General features: G+C 40.7%; 1 protein-coding gene across 3 annotated transcripts in view; it reads left to right on the top strand.

Moving 5' to 3' along the window:
* The window catches only part of mtus2a (microtubule associated tumor suppressor candidate 2a), a 37045-nt gene that overhangs the window by 5693 nt on the left and 5908 nt on the right, over window positions 1–25444 (top strand). For all 3 annotated transcript variants that reach the window (XM_072374214.1, XM_072374212.1, XM_072374213.1), the window contains exons 2-9: window positions 3260–5514; window positions 6145–6403; window positions 9250–9510; window positions 18484–18645; window positions 21889–21987; window positions 23645–23832; window positions 23917–24042; window positions 25069–25135. In XM_072374214.1, coding sequence (XP_072230315.1) covers window positions 3484–5514; window positions 6145–6403; window positions 9250–9510; window positions 18484–18645; window positions 21889–21987; window positions 23645–23832; window positions 23917–24042; window positions 25069–25135 — 3193 coding nt within the window. In that variant the 5' untranslated portion in view covers window positions 3260–3483. The remainder of the gene's footprint in view (window positions 1–3259; window positions 5515–6144; window positions 6404–9249; window positions 9511–18483; window positions 18646–21888; window positions 21988–23644; window positions 23833–23916; window positions 24043–25068; window positions 25136–25444) is intronic.

The following is a 25444-nucleotide window of genomic DNA, read 5'->3' as shown; positions in this document are numbered from 1 at the left end:
TCCTGTAGTATCAAAGAAGTACAGCTGTTGTCCCTAAAGCTTGTTACTCTGTTAGGGACTCAACAGAAGAACAACTTTTCGGTAGGTCGTGTCATCACTTCTGCCATTAGACTTACTTATGTCTATCTTGAGAAAATAAATTCATAAGATGGAATTACATGTTCCCAATTTCACATGTAAGCGTGTGAGCAATTGATAAGAAATTAGCATCGTTTCTGGTGAGGGATTTCCTATAATAATTTAGCTTTCCTGTCTTTTCCTGTTGCTTATATCTGAATGTCTTATCAGAAACAGGGCTAGAGAGAGTAACATAGTGTCTCTGAGTGCTAGGAAAGTTCATATGGCGTATGCCCCCCCCATCTGCCTTGTTCGGAATCTGCAACAACTATTTTCTTCTCCGTGTCCATCTGCATGTCTCATCCCTCCCACGTCAGGACTGTGTGTCTGTCTCTCACCCACACAAACTGATTCTTCACTTTCAGAGTGATAATTCAAGACAAGGAAGGCCTCTCTCTTTTATTTTAGTTCTGTTTTGATTTCTACTTCAAATTTCAGTGAGATACTCAGCTCAAACTGTTCTCATCTTGTCATTTAGCACTTTCTGAGAGATGCTCTCTGTCCTTACATGATGCACTTGATAGGTTAAGAGCCTGGTGAAAATCACAAATTGTCCAATCCAAAAGTCCTTCACAGAACCTGAACACTGCTGCGGTGTAATCATCTCCTGCCTTATGTTCTCAGTATTTCAGTATGTGTACCTCCATACACCCATTTGCAGGGATGTGATTGCTTCTTTACTCAGCTATTTCTTGTGATGTGTGAATTTTGTGAACATTGTGTCTGTGTGTGCATGCTTATTTTCATCCATGGCTGTCAGTGAGTGAGTTCATATGTGTCACACAGCAGAATGTATGCTTTATTTGTGGCTGTAAAAGCATGAAACTGACCTTCAAAGCCCTACAGTTCCCAATCATTTTCCCTAATGGGACGTGTGTCCTCTACTTTCCAGCTCGTGCCATTTTCATGATTACTAATGCAGGGCAGTTCTATATTTCAGTTGTTTTAAAGGTTGCTCTGAGGTGCAAAACAGCAACAGAACCAGGAATACAACTAAATAAAATGAAAAATAACATTTCATGTCAGATACCAGAAAAATAGTCATAACAACAACATTTCAGAGAACACAGTGAGAAATGATGAAACACTGAAACTAAATAGAAGAAGAAAACACTACCCACCTTCAAAGCAGAACAACTTTTCTTGTGAAATCTTTGTGTTTTTGGCTTTGTTGAGTTTCTGAAATGTTATCTTTTTTCTTACTGTTTTTTTTCTTAGTGTTTCTTCAAATGTGTCCTCTGAAATGTGTTTCTGAATGTGAAATTTGGTCCTGTGTTTTGCACCTCAGGGCCACTGTATGTCCATTCCATACATGTCCACACATTCCAGTCCAAAATCTTCTTTTTTGTCCATATATGCAACAATTATATCAACATTGTTTGATGTTGTATGCTCCAGATGCCATTACAATGTAAAAATCTTTTGTTCCAATTGCATTTTGGCCCTAAAATAAGTTTTAAAAAACTAAATCATAGTTTGCCATCAAATAACTTTTCAAAATGTAACCTGGAAATGACATAAAGATGCCAAAGGGAAGCGCTACTGTGTCGACATCAAAGGTTGCTGAAGAAGTAGGTGTTTATGGCACATTAGTAAACAGGCTGGGCAAATTTTCATCACATTATTTATATTTTTAACTTCATGATCTATGTGCCTGCCATAGGGAACCTAAAATCTGCTTCCAAACACTCATTCCCAAGTGATCTTCTTTACTGATAGCATTGTAGCATATCTCACCTCCTGCTTTTGCTTTTTGTCACCACAAGTAATATTTATTCAAATATTCAGGCAGGTTCTTCCCCTCTTTGTCCTCTTGCGTTAGTGGTTGTACCAAATTGATTTTGTCAGCCGCACTGTTCGCTAAAATGGCAGTTATTCTGGTTCAGCCACTGTGACCGAGGTTAGTGCCCAGCCTCCCAAGATTGCTGTCATCAGCACAGGCTTCGGTACTACATCAGTGGCATAATCGATCTGCCACCATGTCCACTTAGAGAATACTCTCGCTCTGTAACACAACTGTTCCTCTGTCTCCCAAGACTTTCTTTTTCAACCACTTTGAATTTCCCTCGTGTGTTTTATAACCAGCTAATTATTTGATTGTGTGTCTAAGTCTAAGAGTAATCTCAGCAGTGTACCCAGAGGCAGCATGGAGCAGACAGTGGGTGGACTGTTTCAGATGTTGTTTGTCTGTTTATCGGGCATAATGGATTTCCTTGTTTCTTAATAATCTTTTATCCCAAGCAAACAAACTGCTGTTATGACAAATAATTATCTCACAGCAATTAAAAATTGTTTTGACCACTGGTTTCAGAAACAAAAATCTTTAAATAAAGGAATACTTTTCACCACATTAAGCTCACTGAGTTCTCTAAAACTACAGCTCTTTGGAAAATAAAGAATTATACTATAGTTTGTCTTTCCACTGCATTTGGAGAGAATTCAGCTCTGCACATTTTGAGCAGTATCAAATGAGCCACTGGCAGTAGGAGCTGCCATATTAGTGGTGAGTTCACTGTAGCGGCTGCCACCAGAAACACGGAGAAGCCACCTGCTAATGAGAACAGGCACTCCTGCTGCATATGTAATTAAAAAGTAGGAGATCTATTCAAACTTTGAAAATAACTGAAATTTTCAGTGTTGTGGTCGATGTTCTTGGTCGATGATATATGAAATTCAGTCATAATTCATAATGACACTGTTGACCTAAAAATACAGTATTCACTGCCTGCACATGTAGTCAGAATACATATATTCATGGACTCCATATCTTTTTCCTTTTAGCTGTAAAGTGAATATACATTATTTTTGTTGATACTATTGTTAAGGCTGCTGCTGGTCACAATGAGAAAAATATTATTTCTCGAGCACATTCAATTACCTGTCAGATCATTTGTTATACTTAACACATTATTTAATTGAAAATTTCCTTAGCATTAATGTATTAGTAAAATATGCATCTAAAAACAGCCACTCTTGTTTCAAGCGATCACCCACACAAGTGTTGCTTCCCTGAGCAGACTGTATATCCATCATCTTGAATGGCTCTGTGGAGGCAAAAAGAGAATAGACTCTTTAAAGTGGCTGCATTTCAGTCGTATCCACTGCTCTCTCTTACAGTTTTCTTTGTTTTCTTTTGTTTCAGATTGAACAAACGTCAGTCAAAGATAGCTTCATTAACCCACTGTAAATGCAAGATAATTTGTGAGGTGAAGTGAAAATAAATTTCATGAGATGTTATTTCATCCCTGGATTGTTCAACAGAGGGGCTTTGATCAGATAGACCTGGAAAAGGAAGAAGAAGAAAATCCTTTTGTAACTCCACAAATGGCCTCGGCAGCTGAGCTTGCCTAAAAAAAGCAGTCAAACATGAGCATTCCAACTAGTTTCCAAGGACTGAGGGTCAATGTTGACAAAGAGGAAAAGATTGGAAGTAAAACCAGAATCCCTTTCATCCCCTCTGGTGATAGTAATGCAAATCAGTTAACTTCAGTAATTCATCAAGAAGGAAGAAGCTTACTTGGAGACACAGGGTATAGCGCAAGCTCAATTCCTCCACTGGTCTCTCAGAATGAATCTCCAGACAAGTTGGTGATCTGGGGTTCAGAGCAGCAATGCATGGAGCCTGACCTCAGCGAGTTTGAGCTTTTGGAGCGTCAGGAGATACATACATTCATGGGAAATAGGAATCGGGAGGAGACTGAAGAGGAGGAAGATGATGGAGGAAGTATTAGAGATGGAAAAGATGATGGTGCCATGTCCATATCGTCGAGTTCAACAACCAGCTCTACTTCAATTGGCGTGAAGAGAAATGACAACGACAGTAACAAAGTTGAAGGCAGAATTGAGAGGGGCAAAGAGAAGAGGATAACCTGTCACAGCACTGAAGACCTGGACAAATGTGTGACAGCTTCAGTAGAGAAAAGGGACATCAGGTCAGGCAGGGATAGACAAAAAAGAGGTCTGAAGGAGTCCAAGTCTGACACAAATGTGTTTGTCTCCAGTCTGTTGGCTGTTTCCCTCACTGGAAGCCTGTCTAGCGTCCTGGATTCTAGTGGAGAAGTACCACCCATCTCTCTGTCCAGTTCGAAGATCAATTCTTATCCCAATCCCAACAACACTACCTCAGCCCAGTACAGCAAAAGTGCAGCCCCAGTACATGCCAATCAGAACTCCCCATTGATGCATCCTCAAGTGAGACATGGCAGTCCTCAATACTGCAGCCAGGATCAAAGACTAGAGATGAGTCATGAAAGAAGTGGTCAGTCCTCTGATGGTGTCCTTGGCCAAAGGAGAAAGGCTGGATTTGAGGAAAGGGTGCTGCCACCTCGACGGCAACAGCTTGTCAGGCCCCTCTGCCAGACAGAGATGGGAAAAGAGAAGACCCTAATAGAATATAGAACAAGACAAACTGACACTGTGCAACCCTCGTCTCTCAATCTCTCTCCAGAATCACAAATGAATGGGTCAAACAGAAGGTTCCTAAAATCATCTTTGCGGGAACCGTCGGATTTCTCCCACCTGTACCACGCTCCAGTCTCCCAGATGACACAGCCCAACCAGACATACCAGAGGGAGGTTCCACCAGTGGAAAAACAGCAAACTACAACTGCACAGCATAGATCTGGTCCCACAGACTCTACCACTGTAGAGAAGAGACCACAGACCCAGCTCACGTACCGAAGGAATTGCTCCAGTCCCAACAGGACTGGGGTCGAATCCAGGTCATCTACCCCTCCCCACTCCCCTCTCAGGACACCCCAGGGCTCACCGCGTAGGCAACCCACAATGTTCCTTCTTTCCAGGAGTGTCTCTGGAGTGACCAGGCACATCCCAACAGGATGCAACCCAGCTGCACTGACGTCTGCTCAGGGCAACAGTTGCTTGAGAGCACCAGTTAAAACTAATATAAGCACAAGTGGAATCCCTAAAGCGCCTCTTAACAACCAGCAGAGCTCTCACAACTCAAACCCCAAAGAGAGCTCCCCGTCGCCTAAACTTAAACCTAAAGGAGTTCGCCCAAAAATCATTACCTATGTCCGGAAAAATCCCCAGTTTAAACCCCAGGCTGCCGATGGTCCTTATCAGGTATCCTCTCTGCCATCCAGGCTTTCAACATACACCCACAGCCAAACACCCACTTCTAGCAAAGATGTCTCTAAAGATCTCTCCAAGCCTGATGTAGAGACCCGAGGAGCCCCAGTGCTTAGTGCCTCCAATCTGCTTTATGACAAATACCGCCAAGAGATGCAGGTGAACCTCTTCTCATCAGGCATGCAGAGCAGGAGTATTAGGGCTCCTGGACACACAAACACAGTCCCCCCTGCACATGCACACAGCCATACAGCTCCCCCGAAACTGGGCAGCAAAGCAGACAACTTCTACAGGGCACCATCAGAGGTAAGTGTAACACACAGGCTTTACTTTAAGCATCGGACAGCACATTTTTATAACAATCAAGCTTGTAGTCTGATTGATGTCATAGTTTTCCAATGCTCTCATTTTTAGTCAGAAAACAATCCAGTGTAATCCACTGTCAGGAGTGCAATAATCAATAAGCCGCACTGTAATGACTGTATGATATATAGTATGTCATATATATCACGTACCACATTAAAGCTTTTCTTTTCATTTTATTGATCCAGCACAGCTATTTCTACATTTATCAACCAAATATTCTGCCTTTATTTTCCACTCCAAGAGGCTTCTTCAGGCATCAACACACATCAAAGTGCATCATGTAGGCATCAACGTGCTTCATATAACTGTGTATTGCCTCCTCTCATAGTATAAAACATGTTTTTGATATTGTTGACAAATACATGCCAGCAGAAAATCTCAATAGATGCTCATGCTCTTTTTTGGCTTCATATTGACAGTCGTAGCAAATACATACGTATTTAAAAGATAAGTCTCAAAGCCCTCATTTGATTTAATTGTACATAATTATGTGTGCTACTGAACAAAAAAAAAACTCGAGTCCATTATCTTTTGGCAAATTTAAGTATATTCAATTATTCGGATTTCTAGGTGGGAAGATCCCTCAGTTTCAAAGGCAGCTCTGCTGAAGATGCCTTGCAGGGCCGGACAGCTGTTCTGGCCGGGGGGAGCGGCAGTCTCCTGCGGTCTGGCAGAGGTCTGCGTCTTGGCCTGGGGGCTGTCACCAGGACAGCTGCAGGCTCAGCCAAGAGCAAAGTACCCAGTCAAGGACAGAGGTCAGCACTGGTCTTCAGCCAGCCTGTCCAACCTGTCAGCCCAGCAGCTAGCCAAAGAGGCCAAGAGAACACAGGTAGTTTAAACTTTTCCTCATGTTATGTCTCTGAGTAGGTTTACATTTTCATAGTTAAAAAGCCAGATGGATGTGACCTCTTTTGAAATTTGGTATGCATCAGATTTTCTGTCAGCTACCTAAAATTTAACTAAATAGAGGGCTGCCTTATCGGTTTTCTCCATGCAGCAACAAGCAGTTGTGGGACTTATTCCCCCCTCAGCTTGGCTTGAGATGAAGGCAGCTTATTAAAATGCATTCTCTGAGATTAATTTAGTCAGATCTGATTGGAGGACTGCGGAAGATTCTCAGAGGGGACTTGTTCTGCTCCAGAAGGCGGAAATTTACGAACCAAAATGAATAAATAATAGATCCCTCACAAATCTGATCGAGTCTGATCACCCCTCAGACTGCTGAACTCAGATTTACACTACTGCTCAGCTGTCAATGCAATATTAAAGTATAACATTTCTCATCACCTTTCACACTGCTGGAAGGCTATGCCATTTGTCACTTCCATGTATATTTGATCTGCTCACTCTGTGAGTGCAATAACCTGGACACATGGTGAAAGTACAGAGTCTCAGACATGTGCACATGTACACTAATGTACACACACATGACCCAAAAATGCATATACAGAATTGATCAGTATGCTGTTATGATGTGCCAGGCCTCGTTATCATAATCCCTACTAATACACGTATGATGTCTCTGTACTTTTTGCCCCTCTGGGAACTCTATAAGCTTTGAAGTGCAAAGCAATTAACACATAAGTAACACCAATATCTTCTCACCGTACTCGCTAAGCTCTTGCTGAAATATTATTTATATATAACATTGGTCAACACTGTGTGTCAGTGTTTAGGTCTTGTGTATTTTAGGGAATTCCTGTATGATAAATAGCCTCCTTTTTTTCAGAATAAATCTGAGCCATAATATTAATTTTTCTTGTTCATCGCTGTGAATCACAACTTTTTTAGCTTTTGGCGAATGAAAATATCCGTCTGGCAGGCACACATAATGGCAAATGTGCGAAATGGCTTTTCTGTCGCTGTCAAACTATTAGAACTGCTCATATAATTACACTGCAGATTTTAAGTTCTGTATTACAATAAGGATCAGCTTTTCAAAAGGCAAGACAATTATGTAGACGGATGCAGCATATTCATGCCCTCATCTGCTCTTTTTCATAGTAGCGAAGCACATGCTTTGCTCCGGTAGTGCTGCAGTTATTGCATTGCACTCAAGTATTACATTTGATAACATGCAATTTAATACCATGTGCTGAAAATCCATGTAGGCTGTGGCATCTCACCTTGGGCTGTGATTAGAATCATCAGTGCTTATCCCAGCTGCATGCCCTATTGACTTTTCTAGGCTCATTTACATTATTCATCTAGAGTGAATGGCCTTCCTTTCTCTTAAAGCTAGTAGATGATAATGTTTAGTACCTTTAATATGGCTGAGGCCAAACACAACACTTGTGCTATATGATTTATTGAGCATTTTCTAATAAGTGTAATACAAGATTAAAAAAATAGGCAAATGTATAAGAAAGGATTAGGAAGAGAGACAAACAGAATACAGTGAGATGCAAAAAGAGAAGGACATTGGTTGTTTTTTATCTATTTAATCTTCCTGTTTTCTTTCAGGTTCCTATGAATAATGTGCGCTTTCATTTAGCAGGAACTTGTAGTCATATCTAGGCTGAAGTGGATGCTTTTGTAGGCTTACTTCCCTGCCTGGTCTATCCGAGGTGATGGATAGAGTAAAGAGTGGGGGTGGGAAGGGCAACGTGGAAATGAGGACATTTATCCTTAATGATTCTGACATTCTCACTCAAGAGGAGCAAGCTCTAATCTCACAAACAGACCGTATGGCACACATGCAGATATTAGGAATAGAGGAAAGATGTGACAAGCGTGAGCAGCAGCTCTGATGATGCCTGAGGGGAGCTACACCAGAGACTTTTCCTCCTGTTTTTGTTCGACTTTTTCTTTCTACCAACAGACCTTGGATTCTCCCTCTCAAACGTTTTGTTTTTTGCTCTTGTCCTGATGTGGTGGTTACCCCATAGCATGCTCTGAATTTTACATCTTTGTCAAATGGAAAGGGAAGGAAAGCTGCCTACCTTATCTCTGCAGCCAGCAGGGGAAAATGCTTTTCGTCTCTGCAGGATCTCAACCTTGTTCTGCAGGCATGGGTAGCCAAGATGGGGCTTTTATCCAAGGCCTGGGGATTTGCCCACTGCATACTGTGTGTGTGTTGGTTTAATTTTTTGTGCCTGTACAGTTCTTCTGTTTTTGCAGTTGGAGACAATAGATTACCGAACAGTAGGATGCTTCTCCTTTGTTCTTTGACAATAATGGCCATTATGGAGCCATGATTCCGTTTTTCAGCCACACTTGATTCCTTGTTTTTTTTCCTTTCTCCTCCTTTTCATTTTCTTCTCTTTTGTAATACAGGTTTAATTTCAACCTACTCGGGTGACCAGTTCACTGCAATGCCGACAATAACAGGGAATTGTTCATAGTATAAGGGCAAATTTCTAATGCTGTTTATGTATTAAAAAGATATATCACCCATGTCCTCAACTGTCAGTGTCATATTGAAAGTGATAATTGCATTAGAGACTGCTGGCCATTAGCCCAGTACAAACAGAGCCAAACACAGCTGTTACAGGTTGTTGTAGTTAATGTATTTGCTTGCTGTGGCAAGCAGAGAATAGCGTCGTCAACACATGATGATGAGTGATGCACACGGGAAAGAAAGAAGATAGCCATGAGCTTCTGCATATACTTTGTTCAATTAGTTTGCTAATTGCAGTATTTAACATGAATTTCTGCATTGTGGTTTGTCATCAGATGACCAGGCTGTCAGCCATCATGATCCCGCTCCTCTTCCTCATGTTTCAACAGCAGCAGCTCAGCCTCAGTCCACATCCTCAAGGTCTCTGCTTCCCAAAGCCAGCCAGACAGGCCTGCGGCCCCCAGGCTTCAGCTCCAGCCGTCTCCCCGCAGGCCGCCTTGCTGCCTTTGGGTTTGTCAGGAGCTCCAGCGTCTCCTCTGTCTCCTCAGCCCACTCGGCTGACAGCGCACAGAGTGACCCCTGCAGGACTCCACACAGTGAGTCCAAAATGATGACACTCCCCTTACTAGAAGTGAAATTTGATTCCCTCTGTTTACTTAGGTTTTGGTCCAGTTTCTGTCCTTTAGACATATCAGTTCAATTCAGTAACAGTTTCCATTACCTTCATCTATGTATTCCCTTCATGAATAAAGTTTGCATAAACAGCTCCCTCCTACATTCATTATATTACACTTTGCTTTCCCTAGTAAACTCCACCTTACCTTAAATTTATTCCTCACCCTGCATTTTCATACCCTTATTTCATGTGATTAACAACTGCTGTGCTGCAGTTGCCAGGCATTATTGAGAAATCTCTGGTGATAGAGATTGCCAGCACTGTAAAATTGTGTAATTAATTATTGGGCACTATCATTAGGCAAAGTTTTACTGCAGTACAGTTTCACTGTGTGTGTGTGTGTGTATGTCACAAATTATTGATTGATGAACTTGATTTTGGAAAGTGAAAACCACAATGATATACTAGAGTTTAGAACAGGAGAGGAGTGACATAGATTCCCACAGTTCACTGCAACCATAAAAAAAATCACTGATCCAAGTGGCCCTGTTTTCGCAGATCTTGACTTTATGTTTAAAAAAAATAAAAAATAAAAAACAGGCACGTGTTGTCATTCAACAATGACAAGCAATTTCACAAGCTGCTAACTAGGTTTGTGCAGCAGATATGTCAGCATTCACAGAGATAACACAATACTTGACTTTGAATTCTTCACAGCTGTGATTTCAGTGCAGCTTGGCATGCTGCTCAGTTACTTGGCTGAATTTTGTTGTAGCTGCATGTGTATTTAATGTGACCTACATAGGGAACGCTTGCTCGTGCTCTCCCAGTTACAGTTGACGTAAGCACCTCCACTCTCATCTCATGCACATCGGGCCCGCTGTTATGTCATCGCTGTTTTCCCTCATTCCCCCCTTTTGTGCTGATACTTTTTTTCTAATCTTTCTGTTTTCTCTCTCATTGGTTGAAAATGATTACGAATCTCCTGGTGTTGTTGGGGTGGCAGTGTTTGAGAAGCGTGATGCAGGGGAAAAGCGGAGTCTGCGCAAGAAAGAACTAAAATTCTATTTCAAAGAAAGACGTTGCGCGAGGGTAGATTGACATTCATTTAAAGACAGGCCTTTCATCAAATGGCAGCAAATGTTTTTAATATAATTTAAGTCATTTAATTAAAATGCAAAAATCTAAACATTCAGTAGTCCCAGATTCTTGTATAATAAATACTTATCAAATAATCATCCACTGATATTTTGGCGTTTTGAAGTCAAGATCAGAAAAGGCAGTTAGAAACTTGGGGTCTGATAAAAATATGATAAATTGTGCAGTTTTTGGCTTTTTGTGACCAAAACAGTCAATAATGAAATAGATATGATGATGAAAATAACTGCTTGTTGGAGCCTTTGATTTCACCACTTGCCAAATACAGTGCATGTATTCTTTTCATTATTCATGTTCTCCTTCTTTTTTCATATTTTACTCTTTTTCTGTTTTTCTTTATTGATCCCCTTAACAAAGTAAATATGTACAAATCAAACAAAGTGTTTGCCACAGCATTAATGTGTAAAAACCCTTTCATCATATTTGGGCGCTTGTAGAGCACCATAAGCTCCTAATGCTGCTGTACACATACAGTCAATTTCCCTGTATGTGTACAGCAGCATTACACAAACCGCATGAGAAATATAAACAATATTATCTTCCTTTTCTCTGACATAACAACATTGTTTGCTCTATACTTTTGAAAATAAATGAACACACAAGTACCAATATCAAGAATTCATGAAGAAAAGACTTGCACGTACATCTGCTCACAATGTTATACAAAGCAAGCCCCTATCTTGTCAACAGGGTGTCTGCATAAGCGGCTTTCGGTATTAATGTGCAAATTCTTCTCGGTGTCGTACAACCTGTAGTTCAAAACTCCAATTTTTACGACTTTCTGAGTATCACACCTGCAAACACTAGCCAGCGGCGAACAGAGGACTAGACGTTTTTGTAAAGCAGGGCCCACAGCAGAATGTTCCGCTCCCTGGTGTTAAACTGCTGCAGTTCAGAGGTACCGAAACAGGATCAAGGATGACGGACATGAGAGGCAAAAGACTGAGAGTCTTTGATGTTCATTTCTGTTTGTGTGTGTTGGATAGGAATGGGAGCAGAGGATGAAAGCATGAATGTTTACCTTTGTCTTTGACTCTCTGTGTTATGTGTGACCTTTACCTGTGAGGTGTTGGAACGTTTTTCTCTTTTTGAACACTCCCGACTTAATTGGGCTTCCTTTTTGTCCAAGCCTTCTTGGAAAGTTTTTAACGTTGTGTTAGCTCTTGTCATTTCTGGACCTGGATTGAGTTGTTGTGTCGCTGTCGCCCTAAAATGTCAGATACTGTCAGAACCCCCCGCCCCAAAAAAAAAACAGGCTCACTACCGGCATTGAATTTAGAGTCTTTCCTTGATGTGAATTTCAAATTCTGTAAATTTCATGCAAGAATAATTACATTTTGAAATCCAGATACAGAACGGGGCACTGTGAGAAAAACTGGAATGTGACTGTATGTGATTAGAAGTAAGATGGAGCACTCATAGGAGTGGTGAATAAGTCATTTTCTTATTTCCAAGAGTTCTGTGTCCATTGCATACTTTTTTTGTGTTACCTTGTTTTCCTCCTCCAATCGGATATCTTCGTGTCTTCTCACCATGCTCCAAAATGGATCAAAGCACAGATAGAATGACAGATGAGTTTTCACATATTCTTCTATCAAGGATGTCAAGGGAGCATCAGCAGCAGCAGCAGCTCGCCCATTACCTCCTTGTGCACAGAAAAGAAAGGTCACACTCGGTTGCTGGTTTTCCCCGTTGATCAGCTGGCAAAACGGACTCCTGTAGGCCTGTGGATGATAGAGACAGAAGAAATCATTAAGAAGCAGAGAGGAGGGGATGAAACGATTCCAGGGCTCCAGTAAAGTGGGTTAGAAGAAAATCCCTAGAGTTTATACATCAACCTGCTCTGATCAGTGTGCTACATGTGTGCATGCGTGTGCTGTGTGTCTATAGAATGAAAGAGGAAGGGGGGCTGGAGGATTTTAGGAAGTATTCCCTGTGAAAACACACTTTAAGTCTTTGATGTGAATTTTCAATGAATTCTGCAGGATTCCTCTATAATATTGTCATGCAGTGTCATAATGTAAACTGCATTGTAATCTGTGGAAGAAATAGAATTTGCTTACAGCAATGCATTACTGCGTTTGGCTGTTCCTCCTTTGCCTGCATCAGTTCTCTCTGAAAGCGCCCAAAGACATGCTAAATGAGCTGAACTCTCAATTTTACGTTGGCTTGTAAAATCACTGTGCGATAGTGCTGTGATGGCTTTTCAAGTAAGTAATGAGGAAGAACAAGGTGTATACTGTCGAGTAGAAAAGAAAAAAACACTTGCATCCTGTAACTGAAGTACGTTCTCAAGAATGCAGTGATGACGTGCACGTTTATGTCAAGGAAAACACAAAACTGTAAACAAAGCAAGAAATTTAATTTGAACACTATATTTACAAAACCACCAATATTATTTGCATGACAGGGTAGCATTGGAGTTAATTGAGAATGTGCATTTTCGTATATCGGAAGACACGTGACCCACAAATGGAGGTAAGCAGTTGATTACTCATTAAAACAAATGCTCAATTTAGCCCAGTTCTTGACACCTCCTAAGGGTTTTGCATGGATGTTTGTGTGTATTAGAGTGGCAGTATCCATGCAGATACAGATGGGGCTGCTTTGATCATTTCACCGGGGCTGACAGACATAGCTGCAAGGAGAATCCAGCTGATGAAGCCTGTGCCTTTGAGCCACACCGACTCTGCGATGGAAACTCAATTTCCAAAACAAACTGAGCATCATCACAGTGTGCTAATGCAATAACGGAAGAAATCAAATGGATGAAAGCGAGAACTGAGCAGACAGCTGCGGAGAGAGCGAGGTGGAGAAAGGATGCTGCTATAAAAGCTAATTCAATTAGTCAAAATGAGCAACGAGGAGAGCAGGAGGGAGAATGTGAAAGGGGAAAAAGAGCCGAAAGAAAAGCATCAGTTCAGAGAGGAGAGTGGGTGCTATACCCCAGATGCCATGCAAGGCTCAGATCTGGTCTGTGACTCACGCCAGCTCAATGTGAACAGATGGTTTCTGCGGTGCATGTGCGCACAGAGTCATACACAAACATGTATGTACTGTACACGTACACAAACACACACCAGCAGAGAATTAGATGGGCCAATTAGATATGGCTGCCATTCTGTGGCAGTTGAGAAAGACGGAGGCTTCTTAAAGCCGCAAAGCTGAGACAGTGACGATGGGCTCAATGGGCCCGTTCATTAACTGTTAAATGCTCAGTGTTTTTCATACGACTCACTGTTAATCAGATTTTATGAGCTTAACTGATGGCTCACATTGACAAAGAGCAGGCGGATCGATAACAGATAAACTTCAGTGCACAGAGGAGTGTATGCTCCGGCAAGGCTTTACTTGCTCTTTGGATCACCTAACAATGATATCCTGATTTTGTCTATTCACTCGTTTTGCATTTCTTAAAAGAATTCAATTTTTCTTTCAGCAGATCTATCTCCAATAAAATGCTCACATTTACAGCAGGCTTTTTTTTTCACATACTGCTCGCATTCTCAGTCTCGGTTCTCAGTTGTTTTACCACAAAAGCACAAACAAATTTGTTGAAATGCGTTGACATTCAGCCTTAGGTAACTTCTCACAGTACTAGAATTTATTTTACAAATGGTTCAGGTGTCTTCTTCAAAGCAAGCTTGTGGCATCTGTAAAAATCCTTATCATGGCGGAGCTGAGAGAGATAATGCTGAATGAATGATGATAATGCTAAAAAGTAGAAATGCAACATAAATGATACTAATGATACTAATCTACTAATCTAATGTGAATTGACAGTATTCAAGTGGCAGTGAAATTTTACTGGTGGGAGAAAATGTAAGCTTTCGAATAAAAAAAATATATATAATTAACTATTCTATTTATTCTCTTTTCAAAACATTTTCTTGCTTTGTTTTGTTCTGTCTAGAGAATTAAAGCGTCCGCTTAATGTTATGCGAGTATTTTGTTGCATTTACCCCTCACAGGTGATAGGAATATGAGCCTAATATGTGGAAGCCTCAGTGAGCGGAGACAAAAGCCAAGCAGCAATCAAAATAAATGCAGGTTGCCTTTACTCACTTTTTATAGGGTGAGCTGTTACTTTTTATAGGGTGAGATGCTCATCGTGTGCAGATTGTGACCACAAACTGAAAGAATGTCCTGTAGCTTTCACACAGCAGTTCGTAAAATCTGGCGTAGGTGCCTTGTTCAGCGACACTTCAGCAGGGATGATTCTGGCTGTCACTGAGTTTAGCACCCAAACTGTGTGACCAACAGATGGCCTCCATAGGTCCCTTGCCGACCTATATGTAAATCCCAGAACTAATGTGTACTTTCTTCTTATTATTGTCTGATTCAGTTCAGTTTTCTTTAGATAGTGTCAAATTACAACACATCATCTCAGCTTCAAAGATACAGTTCAATGAGTAACCAATTTATGCTAATCCTGATTTAAATGAATCTTTCTTTTAAGTTGTGTTCTTGTCCTAAATTGTTCTTTGTTAACCCATTAGGACCTGAAACAGCCACCAAACATGTATGCAGGTGTACTTAGTTCTTGTAATTGCTTGTTGATCATTAGGGAGCACCGCTCTCTTGTATGATCATGATAGAAAATATATTTTATACTAACGTATCTTGATATGTGTGTCCTAAAAGAAGAGAAGCACTGATACTGCTACTGTCAGCTGCAGCGTATTTTACAATTAGTATAGTTTGCCATCTGACTGGGTGAAGATAACTTTAAAACTACTTCAGGACTTTGTTCAGGCCACACAAACTGTACAAGTAGTCAAAATGGGGCAACTGTAATGCTGCTTTATTGTTCTGACATGCTTCCATATTTCTGTAGACAGCACAAAACACCAAAGTGCAAAGTACAAAATGATGTATGCAATAAATCTGAGCAGACAACACATTTAGAAGTTCAGTGGCAAAACAGTGGCCTGTTTTTTAATGACTTATGGATGAAAAGTGACAGACAGTTCCAATGCCGGCCTCAAACAAATGAGAGGAAGCAGCACTTAATAAGCAGAACAAATTATGGTTTCTGATGGATTCAATCTTCAAGCTTAATTACACACACTGTCTGTTAGACTCACCAGCACTGAACAGAGCTGACATCTGTCTTTGGGAACACGTGGTCTAATTCAAAAAGCAAAATTAATGTTTGATTTTTTTTTTAACAATTATTATTCTCTCATTCTGGTTTTTACTGTGTATTCATTGTGTACATGTTTATAGAGTGTGAAAAGATACTCTTTGCCACTCTTTAAAATGATTTTATTTTATTAGAAATAAATCCTAAATACAAATTTTAAGGCAATTAAATCTATGTCAGTTCCTCAAAACTGTATGAAGGCATCTATTCTGTTTTGATTTGACTGCAAAAACAGTACAAAAGAAAAAAAAAACTCTCCACTCTGCTTTTACCCTCGGTAACTGAACTGAACAACAGGTTTTTGGCATTTCAAGCATTTTAGGTCTCAAGTACTTCAGGATTACTTGCAATGATAACACACTCAATCAACTCATTCAAAAGAAAAAGCTTTTCATAACATAATGTTAGATCCACGATGACTAGGGATCATATCTTTTTTACTTGTATTATATTGTCCATGCACAAGTGCAATATTGACTTTAGGATCTAAAATGGAAAATCTGAGGCTTTTTTTTGGTATTAATCTAAAGATGTGAATAAAACATAGCTGAATGAATCAAGTCCTCTCTTACTTCTCCAATCTTCATCATCAAATGCCCCTCCAACCTTATCAACTATTCCTTGAATATGCCCATTATTACTGGATGCTGCTGTTTTAGTTTGTAAACAATATGATTTAGAAAAATAGCTTTTCTCCCAGAGGGAACACGTACTGAAGAGTAAGTGCTTTTTTTTTTTCTATTTGGCACGTCAGCACTGCCAGCTGTGCGGGGATTCATTTCAACAGATTTGTTGCATGTTCGTGCACCTGCATTTGTTCTGCTTTTGCTGAATTCAGCTTAGGTGGATGTGATCAGTTCCTTTAGGACAGCAGGCGAGTTTCTTTTGCTGATTGTAAATATTCCGATGCAGCTGACAAGCAGAAAAAAAAACTTTTAAGATTAGAATTTCCCCCTTTTTGTTACCAAAAGAGTATAATTCAATTGATAATGAGGACCATGATACTGTAAGTCTTTTTCTACTGATGGCTTTTTTTTCTACAAGCTGCTCCAGTAAAATTACCACCCTCAGAGGTGTAAAAAACACCTTTCTCTTGTTCTCAGCTGTTTGCTCTTTTTCATGGTCCTTCTTGATAGCATCAGTATTTTTCATCAGCCCTCCGACTATGCTGCGCTTTCCACTAGCTCCAGTGTGACACCATTTATTAACGTAGTTTTGTAATCCTTTCTCTATCATTTCTTAGCCTTCATTTCATTCCTTTCAGTCTGCCTCTTCCTTCCTTCCATCTCTGTCATCCATCTTCGGCTGGCAATTTGCCAATTAGAGATGCATATCAGCTGCCTTTTTAGCGGCAATGAAAACCATTCTCTCTTTACCTAAGCCCATGAATTTCAGCCTCTATCTTTTAATTCCCAGCATCCCTCAATCTTGTGTCTCTGACAACCCAACCTCATCATTGATCATTGCTCTGGGCATTCACTTGACCTTTGGCAAATGAGCACGTCGAACTGGCCAGTTGATCTGTGTCAGTTCAGATCATAGAGCAGCAGTCATTTATTTTTTTCATTATTATTTTTTTCATGGATTATTTATTTTCATCACTTCTGTCCTTAAAAACATTTTATTTGTGTATTTTCTTATTTTTCTATATGCGGTTCCCACCTTTAAAAGTCTAACAGTCATCACATAGAATAGTTGTAACAGAGCTGTTTATCAGTAGTGCAGAGCTTTTACCAAGATGATATCTGGCCTGAACTGGTTAATGAGGACTCACTACTGTAAATAGCCTCAGCAATTACCCCCGTGGAGAAGCTCTGGGATGTACATACATCACAACTTTTATTTATATTTCGTTGCCATTTTCAGGAACAGTTTAGCATTGGGCTCTGACAAAGGCATTCTGACATGCATTGGTAAATTTATACTTTATTGCTACAATGCATAGTATCTCTGGGGAGGTAGAAAAATCATTGTTTGTGTAAGCACAAGGAGGTAGAATCACCAGGTCACCAAAAATTAAAGCTGTTCCCTTGCATTGATACTTCGAAGTAGATAAGGCTTCCTAATCCTCATTACCTTGGGGTTTTGGCACAACATCAGACAATTTAGAACTAAAGGCATTCTCGAGCACTAAATTCCTACAGTATTTGCTTTTTTCAAGTCTTCAAACGAGTAGAGACGCAGAAAGATTCTAGCTGTGTTATATGGCTTTTTCACAGTCTCATAGCCTCTGTCAAGCAGCCTTACACTGGATTGCTCATCTGTGTTTGTTACATACGCAACAGGCAATCTGTTGTGTCATTATTGATCTGCGGTGGGGGAGATGAGCAGTACATACGCAGTGTATTAGAGCAGCGAATGTAAACTGTTCTCCACTGGTTTAATAGGGAAGAATTACTGCACTAAAGACCAGGATGAGCAATGATCAATGTATGTGTTTGCATTGTATTTTCCAGTGTATGTGCTCAAGTGGAACTGAACTTATGTAAACGTGTCAGAATTAACGTGGGCCTACACAGCCCTGTGGGGAAGAAATGTGGTTATGAAAAGAAGACTTAGAAGGAAACTGACATGCAGCAAATTTTGAGATAAATCTCAGGTGGGAAACTGCAGAGAGCAAAAGTGAAAGTGTAATTTGATGTGTTCCAGATCTGAGTGTGAGTGAGGAGCCACCTCTTCACAGAGTGACGACGGGCCAGTCGACAGATCCTCAGAGAGGGGTACCGTGTCGCAACAACAGCCTCCAGCCTCCCTCTACCCCCGCCCTGCCCCGCCGATACCTGCCACCCCAGCCGAGGAGCTCCCCCGGAGGTCAGTGGAAGCTTGTAAAGAAATACAGCAGTATTTCAGTATTAGCAGGAACAGCAGAATTTACACGATAGAGAACGAGGAGCACTTTTCCTCTAGAAACAGTGGTATAGCCATGTGTGATCAATAGACAGAGTAATGTGCCTAAAATACTGAGGAAAATCAGGGTAGAAGAGACACTCTTGGAACATTGCAATGCTGTCATAAACTATTCCAGTGTTGTTTTCAGCTATTACCTGCTTCATCAACACCTCTTGGGTTGTTTTGGGTGATACTGTGACACTTCACTCACATAAGCACTTACAGAATTTACTGAACTGTATTAGACATATCCAAGAGGGGAATTGCCTTTCAAGCAGTCCCTTATGCCATTTATTCTGCTGTGTCGCTCTTCCTGATGACAACATTTTCCCCTTTTCTAGGAAATGTTAAAATGCAAAGATTAGGCTTTAACAAAATATTAGATTTTGAAGCTACAGTGCAGTGAAATATAAACGTGAGGCTCTTGTCAGGTCACACCTGACTTGGTTGACACCAGTATGTGATGGTTTTCACACCCAGTTGTATTCTCACACATGGAGCTAACACCAGAGGCCCTATAGTATCACACTTCACTCAATCGCATTTGTTGGATGTGTTTAAACATTTACATTGTCTGTGGCAGAAAAAAAACCAACAAAACAGCACAGAATTCTGCCATATTTTCTATAATGTAGAATGTGCCTTTGTACAGCAAAACAGAGCAAACAGTGCTGTCACAGAGCTATTTTTGTTTTCTCCCTTTGTATCAAGGATGCAGGCATCATAGTAGTACTAAAAGAGTTTCTGTCACCCTGTTTGCCCTGAGCTGATGTTGAATGTGTTCTAAATTATTGATGAGGAAATTCCCTGCTATCTTACAAGTCATGCACAGATGCGGCACTTTAGCTCGGCAGAGTTGATTTTTGTTTGACAGATGTGCATCATTAGACTCATTGAAGGTAAGCCACAGGCATTGTAAAAGTGGTTGCAGGCTTCCCTCTTTGTTGATTTGGGAAGCTAAGGGGTCCTGACAAAACTCCAGTACTAAAGAATGAGGAAGTGAGAACAGGCTGGTGGTCAGCTTCCATCCAAACAGGCTTCCGTGTAGCAACTCTATATCAGACCTGCATGATTATCCAAAATCATGATTTCAAAATTGCAACTGAAACTATTTCTGTAGGCTTATTCTTTGGATGACATGATGCATTTTTTTTAACGCTCATTTATCAAACTTAAATGAAAGTTTGATTGTATAAATGCTATAACAATTTTTTTAACTCCTCGACTCATGTTAGATTAAAGGAAAGTAGCTGTAGACATATCCCTTTGGAATTTTTTTTCAAAAGGATGACTTGGTCCTGGATGTGTTTTCAGCAGAACGTTACTGAAGCAATGCATGCCATGGGAATACTACATGCAACAATCTGTCTCTATGATCTGCTGCTACGGGATGTTACTTGTCACTTTGATCAAAAAAGTGTCACTACTCTATGGGTATATCGGAAAGCAGTTGCATGTAGCTGGGGTATTTGTAGCTGAGAGCATTGACCCAAAACTGACTGAGAGGCAGGACTGAGAGAAGAATGTGCGATTATAAAAAACATACACATATATATATATCCAGCTGAACAACACCTCTGCCCCTGCACTCGCTTTGGTGGGGGTATGGCAGGTTATCAAGCAACTGATTATTTTGCAGTAATAAGTGGGGATGGCGTTCTCCTCAATCCCCCTCAAATTAACTTCTGCATGCGTCCACTAAAAAGGTGCGCATCATTTGCCTAACACCCACAGTCCTGGCCAGAAAAAGCAAATCTTTGACGTGAGGTCTGGTTAACATCAAAATGTTAGCATTTGACGACATGCCATTATGGGAAGTTGACAGTCATGCTGCTGTGATATCCTAAATAGTTTTACATAAGATAACACCATGATCTGAGCCATTCCAGACGCCCGTTGTCTATCCAATGTTAAAAATAAATTTGAGACAGTCCAGCTGAGTTCTAGTAACACTTTAGTGGTGTGGTTTGACAGTATGTGTGCACTGAGTGGATGAGTCACTCTAAGAGGCTGCACAAAAACATGCACGGTGGAACACACATGCAGAGAACGCACAAATGGTGTCTCTGCAGGCCTGAAGCATCTCTCCAGGGTTATATTGGGATTTGTTTGGGATCAGAGCCCCCCCCCCCCAAAAAAAAAAAAAAAACAGGTCTAATTAGTTTCTTTTCAAGGCTTGAAACTTACTTCCCTTCTACTTCCAATTTTATTTGCATCACCTTTTTGTTCTTCGCAGTGTTTTTCCCCGAAGTACTTTTCGTCATTCTGAGTTGCCGTGCAACACTTCTAGCATTAGTTAAATCAAATCAGCTCCTGCACTTACGTTTTACCTGCACACACCTCACCAACTGCACAAGAGACATAATGTGACACAGGAGAACACATGTAAGCATAAAACTGATAACACCAAAATATGTTGAAATCCTGATTGGTGCCCATGTTGACTACAAACAAAGAGCAAAGAGGTGATAGGCGCATCTCCCCTTGTATGCTCTGCTCTCTTTGACAGATGGTCCTCAAGGACATAGTTATACCACACAGCAGGGGGGATAAAAAGAGATGAAAAGAAAAGCGTGGCAGGAAGATTGAAAAAATGTCAGGAGAGAGGAAAAATCTGCAAATAAATGGGAAAAAAAAAAAGAAAAAATAGAAGCCAGGGATAGATGGCTGGTTTGAAGTTTGGGAGTGCACAGTGCTTTGCAACACCACCCCCTTTGGTGTTTTTCATATTTTGTTGCTGCTTTTTCAGGGTTTGGTATCCTTTGATCAGCTAAACATGTCTATCCCTTTGAAAGTGCAAAATAATTTTCAACAGTAATAATTAAAAAACTTCATGCATAAGTACTTACGCACTCCAAAGTCAATACTTTCGGTCCCACTTTGGAATTGAAGCTGCAAGCCTCTTGGAGTATCTTTGTACATCTGGCATGTTGATGTTTCTTCCTAAACCACATCCAGTGTCGCTTTAGCAATGTTTCCATGCAGAATGTCTACATTCCTTCAATTCCAATTCCTCAGGCCATGAATTGGAGTAGGGTAGGGGACAAGAATGAATGACTTATTTTCCAAGGCACTGACTTTTAGAGAAGTGAGGACCAGTTGAATGTTGTGGGAGTTTCTGAGGATATTGACATCTCGTGATTTATTATCCTTGTTTATCGACAGTTGGCAGGAAGGAGTTTCAGCGGAGTTCAGAGGTCACACGCTCCCTCCCGTCTTCCCCAAAGAGGCTGGCAGTGGTTCCTCCCAAGCCGCAGTCCCCAGGTGAGCTTCCCTTCATTACCTAAACATATCATGCAAAATAGTACGGACAGCAATTCTTTATTTGGATTTGACCAATAGCAATGCAGGTTCAACAAAAGCTGTAACAAAGAAAATTAGAGCACTGGTCATACAGTTTCCTCCCTCAGCTGGTAAAAATCATTTTGTTATGGGATTGCAGCAGACTTCTAAAGCAGTTTTACTTAAATCTTACTGTTTTACCCCTCTCTGCATCTCACTTTATCCTCATTTGCTTTTCAAATTTCTTTCTGTATCCCAACATTGCAGCATTGCCTTTTGTCTGCAGAGATTTAAAGATATTGATCTGTGTTTCCACTTGTGGCTGCTCTGGTCTGTGTGCCAGCGAAATACCAGTGTGTTGGATGCAAACGGATAGTTGCTTTAGGAATATCTCAGCCTCAGTCCCTTTAAGGGCGCTCTAAAAAACAGACAGTTATAGTCTGTGCTCCCCAGAAGATCTGCCAACATCTTTTCTCATTGTCTGCATTGATATTCCACATCCGTCAACCCCTCAGCAATCATCTGCATTCCGTCTTCACACTCATTTAGTATTCGGTATCCTCTCTCTGACCTTTTCAATGAAACACGATGCTGACCAGGTACTTGTGCAATAGAAATGTGGAATAGAAAATGGGAACTCCAAAAGAAAACCCTGAAATATTTCCTGAAATGTGCAGCTTTGCACATTTCGGAAGTCACGTCAGGATTATTATTTGACCTTTTTTACCTTTCTGAATTCAATTCTTTCTTTTATCACAGAGAAATTCTCGCATCTTTCGTCTCTCACCATTACAATGATTAAGTGCCCCAGTCCACATATGCCCCTTACTCAGTATATTCGGTCAACTCTTTTCTCTCTTTATCTCACAGCAGCTTATTTCATCCCCCAATCCCACCCTCTTCCAACCAATTCCTTACTCATTACCTGGGACCCTGCATCCCAAGCCCTGTCTCATGTTGTCATGGAAACCGCTCCCCCATGCTTCAGTTGGCCTGGATGATGTGATTTAGGCAGGTGAAGCGGAGGTGCAGCGATTTAATTTCGTGTGTGCAGACGTTCAGGCACACAGGGTAGTTCTGCAGTCTGTGTGAAAATACAGAGCGTGTATTTTTAAAAGAATTTTGTGTATTCAAAAGATGTTGCATGTCTATGTATCGTAGAATAGGTTCACATTACATTACGAGCTGACACACACAGAGGTTAATGGGCTGCCTGTATCCCATCAATGGAAATTTGCTTTCAAGTGTTGCATCTCCATTGTTAATGGATGAAGCCTTTACTTACACTAATGTTTTTACATAAACACACAGCAAATTATGTAACCCCATATGTTTATTGTTACTGTATGGATTTTATTCTGCAGTTTGATACCAGCAGCATTTATTATGAGATTACATGGTCCATCAGGAGTAAAACCAGACTAGGAACAACCACAAGGCTTCCTCTGTAGAAAAGATTCAATTAACTTAGTATCATTTATCATGTGAACTCATTGTTAACAGTGGGTCAGGTCAAACCTCCTTTGATTTAATACTCATCAGTTTCATTATTAGGTGAATTAAGAAATGAGGACGTGCCTGCACATGACCGTTTTTATCCCAATTTAATTTTCTTTGTTTGCCCTTCTTCTCGTCACAGTCCAGACCGGGCAGAGGCCTGCAGCGGCAGTGCGAGGTTCGGCTCCATCGGGGTCACCTCGCCGCGTGGCCCCCCTGAGGCTGCAGCAAGAACAGCAGGAGAGCCTGCAGAGGGAGAAAGAGGAGGCTCAACAGAAAGAGAGAGAAAGGCAAGCAGAGGAAAGAGAAAAGGAGGAAGAAAGGGAGGAGGTGAGTTATGAGAAAAGAACATCTACCTCTCTGCTTGGAGTTTGTGTACTTCTTCTCTATTCTATTTTATCATTTGTCGCTCAGGTCCAGAGGCTACAGGGACGCTGCGAAAAGCAGGAGAGGCAGCTGAAAGTTCTGAGAAATGAGCTGAGGAGGACGTCTCTAGGTCTAGAAGCTTTTATCATCACGACTCAGCATTATTGCCTCAAGGTAGCAAATTGGAGAAATACAGTGTATATACTTTAATAAACCCCTCAATACCAACATAATAACAATGCTTCCGTGCTCAGTGGCACCTTCACTCAGCCTGTTTTTTTAATCAGCATTTATGTTGCCTAAAACAGTACAAGTGCTCCTCAGTGGAGACGATAAAATATCGCCAAAGTGTCATCTTCACCACAATTAATTTGCAACCTCTAATTAACAGGAGGCTGTCGAGTGGTTTGTCTGTGATTCTGAGTACAGTCACTAACTTTGAGCCTGGATTGTTTGACACACACACACACAGTGCGCACACACATGAACTCAAGACACATGCAGTATTAAACACCATGAGGTATGATTCAGCATGGTGCGCAAGACTGTGGAAACGGTCTTCAAGAGTTCAGTGTGTCACCTAGGGTTTTGATGGGATGATTTAACCTTTGAAGCCCTAAAGCTGCGATACCGCCTCGAGACCTTTGAGGGACTGTCTGACTTTTTTATGGTCATTGTCTGAGTGCTGCTCTCACTGGCCAAACAGGGTAAATAGACAGGAGAGAAAAGGGAGAGTGGAAATGTGGGCCTTGTTGATTAATGTTTGGCCCCCTCTGCTGGCATCACACACACACAACTGTAAAGCCAATAAACAACATCTTCTCAAGTGTTTTGCTTAAGCTCATGTCAGGTACTGTGATCCTCTGGTTTCCTTTTTTTTCTTTTTTTTTTTTAAAGCTTAGGCGATTAGCTTAATTTCGGACAAAATGTAATTAATGCTTCCATGCTTGCCTAATACGACACACTATTAACCATTAACTTTTAAACAATAATATCAGCTTGTATGTATTATTGTGGACATGATGAAATACTAAAGAGTTTAAGGTCCCAAAGCTTGTGAACAGGCCTTTGCTGTCATCTCTTTTATATGTTCCAATATTTATCAGCAGTTTCATTATCAACATCCCAGACGGAATGAATTGTATGAATGGTGCTTGGATGCTGCACTTTGTCAAACTGATGCTCATATTTAATTTTCAGATTGACAATGCAGATGAAAGTCAAAGGAAACTGTCCCTGGAAATACAAAAGATCAGAGAAGAGATGGGTGAGTGAGAGCAAACATCAAACAACCACTTTTGTATGGCTTATTTGTTTGTGAACCACTAGCAAAGGCAAATTCATTACTAATTACATTAACCAGTATTAAGAAAAAGATAAGTTGAATTTGTCTCGTTCTCGTACAAAGCTGCTTTCTTAAAAACTGGGACATTTTCTAAAATGCAATCAAAGCTTATGTCTGAAATTTCTATTTTCTTTGAATCTGTGTCATAGACACGAATCCAAAGAAGTAACTTCCAGAGTCTTCAATAGCAAACTTAATTGTATTTATTTATTTCTAACATTTAAAAGAATG

The sequence above is a fragment of the Leuresthes tenuis genome, unplaced genomic scaffold (genome assembly GCF_036924035.1).
Source record: "Leuresthes tenuis unplaced genomic scaffold, fLeuTen1.0.hap1 SCAF_21, whole genome shotgun sequence".
Lineage (NCBI taxonomy): Eukaryota > Metazoa > Chordata > Actinopteri > Atheriniformes > Atherinopsidae > Leuresthes > Leuresthes tenuis.
The sequence above is the reverse complement of the archived record's forward strand: the minus strand, read 5'-3'. Positions and strand labels throughout refer to the sequence as shown.